Here is an 18,665-nt window from a genome sequence, read left to right on the forward strand (position 1 = left end):
TATTTTGAAAATTGTAATATGCTGAATGAGTCTTGTAACATTTATTTTGATTGAAATTGTAACGCGTCCCACATTTTAAAATACTCTATTGGAACATTGCACTCGAAATCATTTCAAATGAAAATTTTATTATCTCTTTTCAAATTGCAAAAAATATTTGATTTAAAATGCATTGAAATAAATAAAGTGTTACATAAATGCTATTTAGTTGTTGGATTCTACAGCAGTTTGAAAGAATGTTCTCTTCTTGCAACTAAGTAGTGGGCCATTTGTTATGAGGTGCAATTGATTATTTAAAAAGACATTCCTCATATATAGATTGAAAGTAATTCCAAAGAAGTTGTATCTTTAGCTTTAAAAATTTTAAGTTGTACCCATCATTTGTATTATTTGATTTAAGATATTATACTTTTACTTTAACATGTTAAGTTTGTTAAATTTAGCAATGTTTGTAAAGAGACTAATTAAAGTGTCGATAGACTTGTTAAAGTAGGCAATGAGATGTGTATACTTTTTTTTTTTTTTATAGTACTCTTGTTGATATTTGGCCTAGCTAAATATGGATCTTTTAAGATTTTGGAAACTTAAGAAGGACTCCTAGTGTGTTTGCTCTTGAGTGTTTAGCTCCTCTTAATAAATAAATAAAATTATATTAATATTTAAATCATAAAATGAATGATAGTTAATAAATATATTTTAAATATTTTATAAATTTTATAATCATCCACCACTATTGCAATATTCTTATCATTTATTGATAATATTAAAATTTTATTTTTAAAAAATTTAATTTAAAATAATATTTTCTTGTTAACATAACTTATTAAATTTAAATAATATTAATTTTTAGGCTTAATTATATTTTTGGTTCATATAAATATTAGATATTTTGTAAAAAGTTTTTATAAAATTTTTTATTAGGATTTAATCCTTAAAACATTAAAAAATTAAAATTTAGTCACTGTTATTAATTCTATTCTGTTAAGTGTTGAGCTTACTATAGTCAACTCAATAGTCTTTCATAACATCATGTGACGTGTTATGTTATTTTTTATATATATATTTTTTAAATTACACAATTGCAAATAAGTCTTTGAATATATTTTACATAATTGCATAAAAATTTCTTTAACTTTTTTCATTCTTCTTCCTACACCCCTTCCCTTTCTCCTTATTTGTAATTATATAATTTTAAATAAAAAAAAATAAATGATATACCATGTTACGTGGTATCACGTAATAAAAGTTAACAACAGAAACTAAATTCTAATTTCTTAATATTTTAGGAACTAAATCCTAACAAAAAAAATTTATAAAAACTTATCGCAAAATATATAATATTTATAAAGATTAAAAACATAATTAAACTTAATTTTTATCATTTATTTATATTTAAAAATATAAAATATTATTTATTTTTATTTGTACCACTAAATTTATAATATGTTTTTGTCACAATTTATTTATTAAATAATTTTTGGTCAAATAAAATTCTATTATATATGTGTATTTTTCTCATTATAATATTTTATTTAAAATTTGTTTATATTTTATTTATATTATAAATATTTAATTTTATTAAATTATTTTTTAAATAAATTTTTATTTTAAAAAAATACTTTTTTACATTAGATGCGTTAAAAATACTATTATATATACCTAGATCATGTATGAGCATGTTTAAATATTGTAAAATTTTATGACATCGTTAATTAAATGAGTCATGTTACTTGAATTATTAAAAGTTAATATTATATGTCTTTTATTTTATTATATACATATATTTTAAAAATACGTCTCAATTATAAAATAAACAGGTAAAAATATTTTTTATTAATGATACAAATATTTGTGTAACTAATTAAATATGTACTTATAACATTCAAGATTAATGAAAAAATCATTAATTTTTTTCATGTAGTTTTTAATTTGTTACTATTTGATATTAAATATTATTTTAAGTAATTAAAATAAACTATTTTAATATATATATATATATATGTTTTTTCATATTATATCTTAAAATTTGTTTATAATTGCTAAAAAGACAGTGATGTTACCAATTTTTATAGGAAAAGGGACGGGACAGGAGATTGGGGACGAAAAAGAAAAGCATAGACACGTAACCAACAAAACTAAAAGGGACAGCAACACGTGAACACCACGTCTTACCTGACTTAAGCAACAATTAACAAAGACAAATCCCAATCATAATTAATAATTTTCCCGCCTCTTTCCATTTTAATTCACTGTACTTCCCCACACCTTAATGACGCGCGTTTAATAGCCCAGCAACTTCTAACGCTTCTTTTTTGTTTTATTTTTCCCCTTATTATTTTGTTTCGCTGATATCTTGAGATATTAATTAAAATCTTAATTTTTTAATTAAAAATTAAGTTAAAATATATTTAAACTATAATGAAAATATATTGGTAAAGTTTTAATATTTTAAAGTATATATTTTTTAACATAAAAATGACTTTTTTGCAAATTAATCACTGTTTCATTTGTCTTCCTAGGAGATGTGAAGTGTTTTTTTTGGAGCTGCGGAATGTACAAGACTATATAATATTTTTTCTAAAACTTATATAATATTTTTATATCATAATTTAATTTGATTTTTAATTGTTATAAATAAGATAAGATCAAATTAAATTATACTTACCAACTTTTATATTATAAATAAAAGTTTAATATAAATCTTTCACAATTCTATATATTTTAAAATTAAAACTAACTGAGCAGCATTATTTTTTTTTCTTTTTATGTATTTTTTTTGTTAATTTTGCTCTAAATTTTAGAGATTAAAATTTTTATTTAAATTTTTCATATCATTTTATATAAATTTTTATATTTATAATTTTTTTATTATTTTATGTAAATTTTTATAAATATTTATTTATATTTTTTTGTAAGAAATACTTATATATATTTTGATGTTCTATATTTGTAAATTTTTTAATTATTAAAATATATATATTTACTTTAAAATAAAAAAAATGTATGTATTACACTAGCTACAAAATTAATAATATATTTATATTATATTTTAAATTAAAATTATTTTGCATTCTTATCATAGTGTAAACTTATTTCTTAGTTAATTATTATTTTTATTAATAAATTTATCATTCTTTTAGCATTTTTTTCTTTCAAATAATGTTTCTTTTCTATAATTTTAAAATTATTCTTTAGTTAAAAATTCAACCGTAAAATGTTAATTTAATTCAATTTTAATATAACATTAAAATAAAATAAAACTAAATTATATTCTAAGATGATTTTGTTTTGAAGTTAAAATCCAACTAAACTGAACCGGCAACACTCGTATTATTCAGAAGTGTGAGGTATGGGAGAAGATTTGTGAGAACGTGCCTGCATTTACACGAGGTGTGGGGTCCACATGGGAGGAACCGTTTCTGAATTCTCTGCGGTTTACTCCCTCCCTCCCTTCAAATAAATGCCAAATAAAGGGAATTTACATTCATTGACCATTCGATTTTAACACACAATATTTATTATTATTTGGAAGTTCTCTTTAAGAATTATCTTGTTCGTTCATGAATCATGCGTGCTTGTCAAAATAAATAATAAATAATAAATAATAAATAAAAAAGATGCTTTAATCAGTGTGGAGTAACCTTCACAAACCAGCCTTACAGCAATATACCCAGTTACCATTTTCTTCCTTTTCCCTTCAACCCCTTTGTTTGTTATGCCCTGTCACCATCTGATTTTGTTTCTCCTCATTCTTAAATCATACACATATAATAGAGATATAGACACAATATTATTCTTTTTTATTTTAATATTTGAAAACTTTTAACTGTTGGAGATTTGTTAGGAGGAGGAGAGGAGTGGCCTTGACAGTGAAACAAGTCTGCTTTTTGGCTGCTTCTCTGTGACCTTTACTCTCTACATTCCATTTCCTCCAAATTTGTCTTCAACTTGCACGCGCCTCTTCCACTCTTCTCTCAACAACAACACATAGATAGATAGATTGATAGATACACAGATTCATGGGTTCTTCAACACTGTCTCAGACTGATCCATTGAGGTAACACTCTCTCTCTCCTCTCTGCAACCTCTGCCTTATCCTCAGAGAGACAAATTTACTGTTCTGTCTGCGAAAAGTTTGGAAATTGAATTGAATTGAGGTTGTTGTTTGGAGAAAATGAAGGACTTCCCTTCCTGCTTTGGTGAAAATGCTGTTCAGGTTGCAGATTCTTCATCCTCAAACGCCACAAAAACTGCACAGAATCTGGTTATTTGCGTTTATCAATGCAGGATAAGAGGTAGGTCTTGCTTGATAACCGTCACGTGGAGCAAGAGTTTGATGGGGCAAGGGCTTAGTGTTGGGATCGATGATTCTTCAAATCAGTGTTTGTGTAAGGTGGATATCAAACCCTGGGTGTTCTCAAAGAGAAGGGGTTGTAAGAGTTTAGAGGCTTATTCTTCTAAGATTGATGTGTATTGGGACCTTTCTTCGGCTAGATTTGGTGTTGGGCCTGAACCGTTGGAGGGGTTTTATGTAGGAATTGTTGTAGATCGACAAATGGTTCTCCTTCTTGGAGATTTGAGGAAAGAGGCTTTCAAGAAGTCCAATGCCATCCCATTACCCTCCAATGCAGTCTTTGTTGCCAAGAAAGAACATGTGTTCGGTAAAAAGTTGTTTGGTAACAAGGCTGTGTTTTGTGACAATGGTCAAATTCATGATCTTGTTATTGAATGTGACACTTCAGGTGCGAGTGATCCGTGCCTTATAATTCGAATAGACAGCAAAACCGTGATGCAGGTGAAGCGGCTGAAGTGGAAGTTCAGGGGGAACCATACAATCTTGGTGGATGGTCTTGCAGTGGAGGTTTTCTGGGATGTCTATAATTGGCTTTTTGGTACCTCTCTTGGAAATGCCGTCTTCATGTTCAGAACGTGCATCTCTGAAGAAAAATTGTGGGCTGATCAACCCCTTTCTGGTGCAAATGTGTTGCAGTGGTCTTTCTCTCAGAGGTTTTCGGAGACCAAGTTGCAAGGTCTTGGCTTCTCCCATGTTTTGTATGCTTGGAAGAACGACTAGAATTGTGGAAAACCATTGTCATTGATGGAATACTAACAGGCCTTTTAGTGAGTTGTGATTTATCAAAGGATGTGATTGAATTACACTTCATTAAAGATGAGTACTTTTGCTTGTATCGTTTCCACCCTTGAATTCATAGCCTCAATATATCTGTGCATTTGAACAGATCATGGACAATTCTTTTTTCTTTTTCTCCCAATTGGCTGTATATTTATCTTCAAGTGTTAATTCTATCTGTTATTCAAGCGCATCTTCAATTCTTCATTGAATCTCTTTTATCTTTAGTATTTACCTGTTATTTCCCAGTTTCAGGTTGTCATATATTTTTATCTTTTTGCTTTAAGATTCGTTTTGACAAACATGTAAGGCAGGAATTGCAAACGAGTAATGTCAAATAACTGAGAAGGTACAGTAGAAGTTCTTAACTAAAACTGTGATATTAGCATGGGGAGCTGAGGTTTAAGAGGAAGGTTGCATGTGAGAAAAAAAGGAGATCAATGAATTAGGATGAATGTCAATTTTGCTTTCCTTCTTCTTTAATAATTATTAGAGCTTTTACTATGTTTCAGGTAACTAAGTTAGTGAAACTATTATCAGGTTGAGGATAAATGCTTGTTTTATGCATGGATATGATAATGCCTTCTGATCGTGGAATCTCCTACTCTGATGTTGATTAGCAAACTGGGTACAAGATTCTGACCAGTTATCTTTGTATATTTTTTTGTGCTGGGATGCCAGGGGTATCGCTTTAGTTACCATATGAAGATGAACGTCATGGTTTGTGATTGTGAATGATGTCTTTGCAAAAATTATCTCCTATATAATGCTCTGATATTCTATGATGTTACCTGCAGAGTGCAGAATCTTTTTCTCTTTCACAGCCAAATCCAAGAATTTATGTCTTCTAAATCTTTGCGGCCTGTCTGCTGTATGATTCTTTGAAACAATTTGTGCAACAGGAATAAAGTAAATAGCTACAGACAATAGTAATTTCCTGTAAGACTTACGGCTGCTATTTCAGATGCCAATTTATTTTTAAGAAATATTCCACAATCCAGTCAGAAACAAAATCTGATCTGCTGTCATTAAGTTATTTATTTTCATTAGCATTTGTGTTACTGAATAATAGCACTGTGATAGTAATATGTCACAATATCTACTTGCAGCTAAGGTACTTCCCTTTATAGTCCTTAACGTATTCTTTCAGCAGTATTCCACATAATTGTAGTTGCTGATGAGAGAAGAAAATTTTTCATGAATGCATGGTTCTGACGATTGTTTCTTGTGTAACTGTAAGGAGGAAATACACAAGATATGTAAGAAAAATTGTGTGCCTGCTCCAATTTATAGTTGCTTACGTTGTTTTTCCTACTTTCTTTGCTTTTGTATAGATGCCTCACTTTGTGAGTTTGATAGATCATGTTGTTGTCACTTCGAAGATTTTATATAGTGATTTCTCTTCACGAAAGAAGTAAATTTCTGTCAAAGTTTATGTGATATAGGACGATGCATCCTATTTTATCCTTTTGGATTAGTTAATGATATTTTGTGGCATGAAACATTTTAAGAGAGGGCGTGGGGGAGGGATGAAGGATGTTTATGAAATCAGATAATTTAAAATCTGCAAAAAGTCATGAACGTTGGATATTCTGATTTTGGTGAAAAAGTAGCTGGCATTTGATGAAATTTAGTATTTTATATATGTGGCTACTTAATTAGGCAAAATAACTACATTTTTGCATATTTCTGTCATGGATAGGCTTCTGTTGACACTCAGGCAAACTCTGCATATTTCTGTATTGTTTGAGCTCTGCATTATTGCAGTGAGTACTTGTACTCTGTTGTTAATCTTGTATAAATATAGCCATTATTACCCTAGTGACTGCCGTGATCCCTCTCAAGTCATGAATGAACTCATACACATGCACTCATACTCCTAAGTTGTATCATCCATACTTATCCCAATACAATTTTCTTGGGTCATTACCAAATTTTGAATCAGTCATAACGTTTTAAATGCTTGTAGCAGAGAGTACCCTTTTATAATGGTTATCAATCATCTAATCATGGAGGCGTTTCTTGTTAACTTCTACACACCTTATGTTTTTCATAGTTCAAGTTAGATTCTTGTTACGTAGAATTTAATTTGGAGTTTCTTTTATGTTCTTCTTGAACTACCGCTGAATCGCTGATCTTGGCTGTGAGGCAGCAAGGTTAGTAAGATGAAGCAATGTGATAAGCAGTATGCTTCACACTCTGAGGAAAAAATTGGTTAGTGCAGTAAACTGCCTTGGGAAATTGTCACCTGTTCTAAAATGTGAATGAAAAAAACAATAACGGGTTTCATCTTTTTAAATGGATTTACTCCAAATATCGAAAGTATAAGACCAAAAAGATACCTATCCACGTGAAGTAAGGTTTCAATCAAGGTATTCATTTTCGTGTGAGATCTGAGATGCAAGTCTACGGTGGCAATGGTTTAGTGTTCGAGATTCTTGTGCTGAAACTAGGAATATTTTTGAATAAAGAGCTTAAGCGATGGAATCAAAAAGAGAGTAATGCCAAACTATTTTTTGGGCGAATCAAGATTTTCACGAGAGATATCTCCATTAGAACTGGATTTGAAAACCTTACGATGGGAAATTGCAAAGGAAAATGGGGAATATGTAAATGGACATGACTCTTGCCAAGTCATTTTCAATTTTGGGAATGTAACAAGTGTTTGTTTGTCCCAAAGTCCCACGTTCTCACCTAATCTATCATATACTTATCTAACAATGCTGGGTTGTTTTATTTATTAATGGGTTGGGTAGGTTAATTTATACTTGTTAAGTTGCAACCCGCTTAACCCAATATTTTTATTTAATTTTAAGTAGGCTAACTTATTAACCTGCCTTTTTTTAACAAGTTAAATAGTTAATCTATCAATCCGTTAAAAACTAGCCTAAATTGAAACTTAATTAAAATCTCTGAAATATAATAATCTTTTATAGTCCATATAAAAATTTAATTCAATTTTAGTCCCTCGTAAAAGACCAAAATCATGTGTTTTTTTCATATTTTTAAAAGCTTAAAATTAAATAATTTTTATAAGAACTAAAATAAAATATTTTAAAAATTATTTATTTATTTAAGTCAGTATTGACAACAATAGAGTTAGGATCCATTAACCATTGGTATTACATCTCTTAATATTTTTTTTATAAAATGCAAGATTTACTAATTCAATTGTTAAATCATTTTATATTATTTTTATAATTATATATATTAAATTTTATATAATTTTTTATAATATACAAGAATATTTTTTTGTCTAGGTTTAGTTAAAATAACTTTTAGTTTATTTAGGAGCTTATAGTTTATTTACTTTGTCAATAAATTTGTAGAAATGTATAGTAAATTAGTAAAGCTAATTTTTTAAAAACTATATAAAGTGATATTTAACTTTCAAAAGTTAGTTACTTATAATTCTATTATATTTTTATCTTTCATTTTTCTTTTAAAAAAGACAACTTACAATTTTATAATTAAAATATTTTGGATACCTTAATTTTATTGTTTCATATTCTCTTCACCCTTACAATAGTCTCTTCTTCTTCTTTTTTTCATATGCTCCTTTATCTCTTCTATCCAAATGTATTTTATATTAAAAATATATATGACTTAGAATATTTCATGTTCAAATATATATGAAAGACATTTTATTTTTCCTATTGTTTATAGTAAAAATTGCAGATTGTAAACAAATAAATTCAAGAACAATTTAAAACTAAATTTTACGTCTTCTTATATTCTTTTAAGTGTGTTGTTAAGCATAATAACGAAATTGACGTCGTAAAGCAAGTAATTGAACAAAAATAGTAGAATAACTATGAAATAGAAAATGTATTAAACTGAATATAAGAGTTACAGAAACGTGCTAAACAGGAATATAAAATAAATTGAAAATAAAGTGTAAAAACATAAATGAGCAAGAAAATAACGTACAATTCCTAGCAACAATGATCACCAATGATTGTGAATCTCCTGGTGTCTGGCTCTGTGCAGAATTTCAGTGTACAGAGAGTTTGGGTGTCGATGTATAGTGCAAAAAGTCATCTCCTAAAAATGTGAAGTTTCATATTATTTATAGACAGGTAAACCACACCCGCTTTCCTCTTTTCACGGGCACTTCTTGATATGTGCTTCTTTTCAACCATTGTTGTCCATTATCTATAACCACTCATGATCGTGCCTTCTCCATACCATTGTCGCCCACGATCATTTCTTTGTGCCCACAATCTTTTCTTCATGCCCATGATTCTTTGATCTTCAACTGGTATTAACTGCTGATAACCGTTCCTTTAATAATCGCTTTAAACCTTATGATTTTTTGTCATGTTTCCTCACCTCTAGGACTCCATTTTGCATCTAGCATTTTAGAATAAATTTCTTGTCATTTTATGTTTTGACAAGTTTTTAGGAAGCCTGTCGAGATACTATTGCAAACTTAGAATAATTTTCCTGTTAATTCCTATTTTTTGACCAGTTTTTGGAGAAAATCTGTGAGCTCGTTTCGTCTCGTGTATTTAGAATATTTTTCTTATCAATATCTGTTTCAACAAGTTTTGGCTCCTTTCAATCTGGGGCTTGAAAATTCCTCCAATACTTCTCAAAATTCTTTTTGATAGAAATTCAGGTTTCCCTCCAGACCTTCCAAATTTCCTCAAGATTAATCCTTCTTTTTGAGAAAGAATGAGACTCTTCTTTAATCCTCCAAAACATCTCAAAAAGTGACTTCCCTTTCGATCAAGGATGAGGCTTTTAGGATCCTCTAAGACTCCTCAAAATATAGCCTCTTTTTCAACAAATAATAAAACTCTTCTGTCAGTCCTCACAAAAACATGTCGAAAAGCAATTCTTTTAACAATATTTTAGGACTTAGATATTTTCACAGTCCATGACTCATCAAAATGTAGGAACCTAGGATTCTGTATATTTTTAGTTGAAAGACATAGTCTGTTCCTTGTCACGAAAGTTTAGTGAGGGCCTTTGTACCTTAGGAAAATTTTTCTTTTTCCAAACAACTATATAGTTATTTAATGAATTAATCATAAATAAATAAAGTAAGTGATAATTATTTTTAATAATACATTAATAGTATTACATGTCCTTTTAAGTTATTTAATACAAATTATCTAGTTACATAATTAATTTGTCAAATAATTTTAATTTTATAAATTTCTTATACAGCAATAAACTTTCAACTACAAATGTATAATTTTTAATTAATTTCACGATTATAAGATAGAAGCTTGCAAGTTTTAACTTGTTTTATCAAATACATCTTCTAACGTTTAAATTAGGATTTATATCAGTAAAATAACAACAATAAAATAGTATGTGTACTTAATGTAAAGATGTTAATGTATATAGAGAGAGGCTTCATTCAACATTACTATCAAATGTTTTAGAGACCTTGATGTTAGATTTTTTAACATTAATATTAATATTTATATTAATTTATGGATTAGCATTATTAAATTATTATGGTTATATTGTTATTAATTATGACGTAAAATAAATGTCTATAATAATAATTATTATTATTATATAGATTTTGTAGTTGGGCTCTTAGTGTGAATAGTACGTGATGGGTTGGACTATTCTATGTGCCCAGTGAGAGGTTCCTGCTCTCATCTGATTAGGCTTATATAACTGTTGCCCCATTAGACAGTTATCAGTGTGGGATAATAGCAATCAGATAAGAGAGTAGTACACACTTACTCAAAACAATGATTGCTTATGACTCGTAGGTTCTCATCAGGTACGCGTTTAACGCAATTATTCAATTATATATAGTTGAAATTGTATTAAGTTGTTATGATGTGTACTATATATAATTGTGTTATCTTTAATAATTATATTTAAAATTCCTGCAAATGGTATCAGAGCCAACTTAATACACATCATAATTTTTCAACTTTGAGCAACCAAAATGCTATAATTTTATGTATGGATTTGGAAAATAATTTAGGTTTTTTTCTTCTTCTTATATTCATAAATATCATATCCAAAAATTGTTAATTTCCATCGGGTATGTTAAGAGAATTTTCCAATTTATTAATTTTTTGAAACTATGAACCCTAAAATCGTTTCATTTCAAATCCTCTCATCAGGGCAAAGGTTTATTTAAAAATTGATTAAGGGCTTTTGTTAATAAATTGAACACGAACATAATCTAATAATTAATTCATTATTTCGTTCAATTTTAGATTGAAAATTTATTCTTTCTTTCATTTTGCGTTCGTCATTGCCCTATTTTTGCAAAGAACGTAGTGGACCCTACTCGTTGAAAGAAACTGTTTGAGTTGCTTGAATTCTCAATTACTTTGAATCCTCCATGGCTGCGCGGGTTTTAGCCTTTGAAACTCTCTTTTGTTGTTCAAAATACACCCTTTGAATTGGTACTTTAGAATGCAAGATTAAACATGGTCGAGTTTCTGAATTTGTTGGACCCGTTTTGCAGCTGATGGGTTTTTTTTTTTTAAGTGTATGAAGCCCCCTCGCATGGCTGAGAGGGCGTCGAGTGGAGAATTATTTTGATATTAAATTTTTTGGACAATTTTCATAATTTTTTGGGCACTGTAAATATTTTTTAATTAATTAACTCGTGCATAAATTAATTAAATAATTATTGTATTGATGGAATATGATCCAATTTTTTTTTATATACATGATTATACTAATATTTGATATTTATGACAATTTTTTAATATTATTCACTCTCTTTTTGAATGTCATATATGTTAAAAAAAAATTAGTTTTATATAAATTATTTGATGCAATTTTGGTATAATTATGATTTCATGCATAATATACATATTTAAATTAATTCTGAATGCATGATTGTTCTGTATAAATGTCATCCCACCTATCGTGAGACCATTTATACATGACTTGTGTAAATTATATAATTATATATTGCATTAATAATAATTATATCCTATCGATGTATTGTTATTAATGTGATTTGAAAATACTATGCAATTGTGTTTTGCTTATGTCAATTTTGTATTGATACCCTATTGGTGTTAGGATTCTTGTGACATGAAGTTTTGTGCATTGTATTCGTCTTTCTTATTTATTGTGATCCGGGACCCTTAGGCGGGATCATAGTAAGTAAGAAATTTTGTGATGGGCATATTATTGTTGCACTTGAGCTAATTGCGCATATTAAACTTTGTTGTTTCCCATATCAGTGTCTATGCCCACCTCGGTGAAAACTTTGAACAGGACCAATTATGAGGACTGAGTTGACTCTGTTAAATTATTTCTTGCCATTTTCTAATGTGAATGTTGCCCTTATTGAGAATAAGTCTAAAGTTTGTATACCTGAATCTTCCGCTGCGGTTATAATAAAACATGTTATGTGGCTCATTCTAATAAAATATGTCTAGTAATTATGAAGTTCATTATAGACAATGTTCTTGAGATGAGTAGTACTAAGAAGTAAGTTTAGTCACAATATCTGTTGCCGATAAATTAGTGACAAATTCTTTGGCAAAAATTTGTCGCAAAATTGTGAAATCTTGATAGTGCCTCTAGGCAAGAAACTTAAGGAATTTGATAAGACGAAGAAAGCTTACTATCTTTTATTGTTCATAAAATCAATTAACAGTTTCCTAGTAGGATATTGTGTAGACTCCAGGGGTTCTAAATTTTATTGTCCAACTTATACTACTAGAGTTGTTAAGTCACATGATATAAGTATTTTATAATGTATGATATCACTACTCCTTCGAGTATGGTTTTCTGCATTGTTAAGATGTTTATAGTTCGTGTTAGTTTATTTTGTCATCTTGTTATGGCCATATATTGTTGATTAATTTAGAATAATAAAATATTTTGATTTATGTTGTCCAAGTGGGAGATAAATTGTTGAATATTTTGTGTGGACTAACATAAATCAAATTTTGTTATAACTTAATTTTAATTATAGAATAATAAAATCCATTTATGGTTTGAAGTAAGTTTCTAGACGGTGGTACTTGAAGTTTGACCAAGTGGTCACTTCTATTGGCTTCAAGGAAAATGCTTGAGATCTATACATTTACTTGAAGATGATTAGGAGCAATTTTATCATCTTTGTCGTACATGTTGATGATATCTTTGAATAAGACAAAGAATATATTGAGTAGCCATTTTGATATAAAAGACATTGATGATGCTTATGTTATTCTAGGCATCCAGATATGTTGTGATAGGTCTTGTGTTACTCTTAAATTGTCTCAGAAAGGGTACATTGATAAGATCCTTAAAAGGTTTAATATGTATTCTTGCTCCCTATGTATCGCGCCTGTTCAAAGGGGTGAGAAACTCTCTAATTTTTTGGTGTCCTCATGATGATAGAGAGTTGTTTGAAATGGAGAAAGTTTTATACGCTTCCGCTGTTGGGAGTTTGATGTATGCTTAAGTTTGTACTCATCCCGATATTGCTTATGTTGTTAATGCTTTAGATAGATACTTGAGCAACCCATGTTTAGGTCATTGGAAAGCGAAGAAGGTCTTGAGATATTTGCAGGGAACCAAAGATTACATGTTGACCTATGCGAAGTCTGATCAACTTCATGTCATTGGATACTCCAATTTTGTAGGTTGCCCTGACGACCATAAGTCTACTTCAGGCTTTATTTTTATGATGGCAGGAGGAGCTGTATCTTGGAAAAGTGTCAAATAGATAGTTATAGCTACTTCTACTATGAAAACAAAGTATGTCGCTTGTTATGAGGCTACACGCTAGGCTATGTGACTAAAGAATTTGATTTCTGGCTTCCACATTATTAACAGTATATTTAGGCCACTTGTGATTTATTGCGACAATACTGCTGCTATACTTCTCTCTTAGAATAATAAGAGTTCTACTCGTTTGAAACACTTTGATCTAAAGTATTTGTTTGTTAGAGAGAAAGTACTTGAGTTTTAGACTCAAATTGTGTACATTGCTACAAAGAACATGTTCGCATATCCACTAACCAAAGGCTTAACCATTGGAGCTTTTTAGAATCATGTAGCTCATATGAGTCTGGTCAAGTCTTTTGATATTTTGGATTAGTGGGAGTTAAATTTTGTATTTGTTTGTTGACATTATTATCTAATTTCTTTATGAGATATATGTTTTGTTGACGTCACTTTTATGACAATCTTTTTATACTTGGACCTTTGTGAAAATGATATTTATGTTTCCTTTATCTATATTGTGATTGGAATATAAGTTGCTTGTAGTATGTAATGTATATCCCTATCGGATATAATTGTATACTATCAAGAGCTTACTATTTCTTTGGTGATAATTAATAACTTGTTACGACAATATAGTTTGTGGACTTAGTAATTTAATAATGCTATTCAAGTGGGAGAATGTTAGATTTTTTAACATTAATATTAATATTTATACTAATTTATGGATTAGCATTATTAAATTATTATGGTTATATTGTTATTAATTATGACGTAAAATAAATGTGTATAATAATAATAATTATTATTATATAGATTTTGTAGTTGGGCTCTTAGTGTGAATAGTACGTGATGGGTTTGACTATTCTATGTGCCCAGTGAGAGGTTCCTGCTCTCATCTGATTAGGCTTATATAACTGTTGCCCCATTAGACAGTTACCAGTGTAGGATAATAGCAATCAGATAAGAGAGTAGTACACACTCACTCAAAACAAGGATTGCTTATGACTCATAGGTTCTCATCAGGTACGCGTTTAACGCAATTATTCAATTATATATAGTTGAAATTGTATTGAGTTGTTATGATGTGTATTATATATAATTGTGTTATCTTTAATAATTATATTTAAAATTCCTGCACTTGATGTCAAAGGCGTGACTAAGCTATTACCACATGGTATAGGTGCATAAAATGCTAGGAGTGGTAGAAATTGTGTTCGAGTGAGTTAGATCTTATATCTAACTCATTAATATATTAGACCATTGATGTTTTAAGATAATTAATTTTAAGTTTTGAGTTTTCATTGATTGATATAAAATAATTGTAAGCTCAATTATCACATAAGTGTCAGTGTTTAGTTTTAGATGTGGTTTCAACATGAAGTTGATGTTGCTCTAATGTTGTGTGCAAATATTTCGTCTAAAGAAGATGTTTTTAAAAAAAAACTTCAAAGTTTAAGTTAAAAAGAGTTTAAGGAAAGATATTTTGAGTATGATTTAGAGAGAGTAATATACGTAATATTCAGGTGTCCTTCTCTTTATATAGGTGTTGATTTCTTTAAGTTTTGATCCATGATATTAGTAGTGAGTTTTGGTCTTTCATTACTATACTCGTATTGAGCTCACAAAGGTGTAAAAAGAGATTTTTTATTTGAAAAAATGTGAATGAAAATAAAAAAGAGATTTTTTACGATGGCGTGGTACAGAAAAAAAAAATCTGACAAAGGTACCCTATATTTTTAGTTGGTATGAAAACGATGATTTTTCACCAAACTGAAACCCTCACTTTTTGAAAAAAGAAAGAAAAAAGTTCAACATAGATAAAGAGTGGACATCTGTGCATGTTCAGTAATTTGAAATTATTATCGGTGTTAAAAAAAAAAGGTCCATTCTACCGGTATAAATATCTAATTAAAAGATTAAAATGATAAAGTTCAAATATAAAGGTCCGTTGGAGCTGTAAGAAAAGTAGAGAGAGCAGTATGTGTGGATAATTTAACCTTACTGAAGATGCAATTATATTGAATTATTACACGTGATCTTGAAAGTAACCCTGCACCCAACAGGAACAGCGTCTGGTCTTGGTGCATGCCGCCACAGAGCTGCAATTTGTACGTCAACAATCAACGAGTGGTGCCTAATATTTAGCGGGCTTTCTCATTTCGAATCCAAATGCTTTGAAAATTATAGACGTAAGGTTTCAGTTTCATGCCCATATGTATTATTGTACTCCTCTGTCCTTACGCTTTCCGACAAATTCATCACATTCTTCCCTCCCTGCCCTCTCAGCTATGGTTAAACACCACTTTTTATATTCATTGCTAACTAAGATTTGTGACAAGGTAGATAAACAAATGCTAATTAACACCCTTAAGACACTTGTTAAAATATTATAAGTCAAAAATTTTCGTTACTAAAAATTTATATTTTTAAACAATGTCTTTAGAGTAATATTTTTTCTTAAGGAATATTTTATGATATGACTGTAATATTGAATAAGAAAAAGTCTCTATATGATGGCTTGTTCATGCTATGGTGATTTGTAAGATAGGTTATTTTAGCTAAATATGTTTTTGGGATGTGATGATAAGGCCGTGATCACCGGGCAAAGAAAAGCCGCGTTCAGTTCCTTTCTAGTTAACAGACAAATCAATCACCATGCCTGTCCCTAGCTAGTTTTGCTGCATTCAACACTGAGTATTGATAAAAAACACAAATTAAAAGAAAAGAACAAAACAAAACAGAGGAATGAGTGAAAGAGAAAATCTAAAACATGATTGATTCATTATTCACAATATTCAATTCTCTTCCTATTAAATCATATTTATCCAGTCTCGCCTTCCAATCAGGAGTGATAGTTGGAAAATAACTGCACAAAATTATCAGTGGTGGGTGGGTGGGTGGGATGAGTGATAACATTTGCATATAATTTTATTAAATAAAAAATATAGCTGTGCGAAGAAAAATAAATATTTTTTTATAAATTTGAATTTATTATAATTAATTATAAGAACTATTAATTAAATTTATAATATATATTTTTAATCATTATACCACATTACTTGTCAATATGAGAGCATTTAAATGTATGTATATAAATTAAGAGATTTATAAAGATTAAATTAATCTTAAAATTTTAAAACAACAATAGTTTCAAAATATAAGTATAAATATTGGTCATGCAATGAAAGGCATATTTGAGTGGGATGTAGTTTGATCTGAATTAGTTTATGAATAATATTTAATTTAATACTTGCACATGTCGAATTGAATTAATTACTTCAATTTTTAAATAATATTTTTAAAAAAATATATAAATTCATTTTTATAATACATTGAACAATATAATGATTTTTAAGTTTGAGTTTATTTGAAGGTAAATAAAAAAATTAACACAAATTTAATATATTAGTAGTTTGATTTGATGTTGAATATGACAATCAAATATTAAACTAAATCAAATTATTATACATAAAAAAAACAGTTTAGTGGTTTGAAACTATTCTCAACCAGTACTTAAACATTCTTAGTTTTGAATGAAGAATTATTGTCTAAAATTTTGCTGGTAAAATAAACAGAGAATTATAGCTTTATTGTTACAATTAAAAACTTAAATTTATTAAAAGATGTTTTTTAATAATAAATTCTGAATAGAAATATACATTTTAATCAGCTTTTTAATTGATAAATACTGTACATGTTTTCATAAAGTTAAGTTTTGTTTTAAGTGTGCATGTATATTGATTAATTTTTAAAAAAAATATTTTTTATGTTGCCACAATTTTGTAAAATATCTAAAAAGGAAACAAAAGAAACGTGTATTTAAGTGAAATTGTAAATTGATTATTACAATGATATTGACCTTTTTTCTATTATATTCTATAATTTCGACTAGTCTTTAAGATGAAATGAGAACTCTATGTTGGCAATACAACATTATTCTGTCTCTTTAAAAGAAACTCTTATTTAAAATTGTATAAAAAATAACAATGGTATTAAACTTCTATACACACCGCGCGTGTTAAAAAAATAATTTATCCTCCAAACTAACAACGCTATCATTGGAATCTTAGTGAGAATAGTCGCACAAAATAAAAATATACACTAAACCAATAATAATATAGATCCAATCGAATATATTTTATAAAAGATATATAATGGTTTAAAAATGAAAAAAAGCATTATTATTTGAAATTAATTTATTAATTAATATTTAAGGTATTAATCAACAATATATTTTATAAAAATAGAGCACATTTGTGATTAAATGATTCAAGAATCTTAATTAGAATGAAATGCTATTATTATATATGGAGGAAAAATATATATGAGCTGGTGTCCGATCACATGTTAGTGGAAATGGTTTCTGGCAATAAAATTCCAGGTGACCTACAGCTGTATCACGACGCGCATAGGAAATTACGAGAGAGCCCTTCAGATAACTTCATCCGTGTCTCTCAGTTTCTTCACTCACATGTGCGCCGCTAATGTCATCGCTGTTCTGTCTTTGAACCCATGCCATGCCAGCTCAACACCGAACTACACCTCGTAGAGCAACACCAACAACCTGAGGACATAAATTCTTCAAAACAACGTTATTTGTCATATCATAAAATAATAGAAAACACTTTCATCCTCTTTTTAATTTGCAACTTAAAAGCATATAAAATATAAAACATTATTTCAAGTGCTAAAGAACTGAATTATTCTTCAGTAAATTTTTTATCTAAATTAAAATTTTGCAAATGATAACCCTCTCCAACGGTCACTGACTTACCACATACATATAGGACAAAGACTGTAAAATCTCGCACTCTGTCAACTTGCCCCTATTTACTAAGGTCGCCTATGTGGTTCCCTTCAAATAAGGAGG

The 18,665-nt window shown here is 28.8% G+C and overlaps 1 protein-coding gene across 1 annotated transcript; it reads left to right on the top strand.

Moving 5' to 3' along the window:
* The first annotated feature begins 3,937 nt into the window (after positions 1-3,937).
* On the top strand, positions 3,938-5,266 carry LOC113872960. Its single transcript, XM_027510870.1, has one exon. The coding sequence runs from the start codon at positions 4,175-4,177 to the stop codon at positions 5,072-5,074; it is 900 nt and encodes a 299-aa protein (XP_027366671.1). The 5' UTR covers positions 3,938-4,174; the 3' UTR covers positions 5,075-5,266.
* The last annotated feature ends 13,399 nt before the right edge of the window (positions 5,267-18,665 follow it).

Source organism: Abrus precatorius, unplaced genomic scaffold (assembly GCF_003935025.1).
Source record: "Abrus precatorius isolate BTA unplaced genomic scaffold, Abrus_2018 Scaffold7, whole genome shotgun sequence".
Lineage (NCBI taxonomy): Eukaryota > Viridiplantae > Streptophyta > Magnoliopsida > Fabales > Fabaceae > Abrus > Abrus precatorius.

What these genes read in the sequence shown, in the direction of transcription:
- LOC113872960 (XM_027510870.1), top strand. Translation starts at nt 4,175, where the DNA reads ATGAAGGACTTCCCTTCCTGCTTTGGTGAAAATGCTGTTCAGGTTGCA.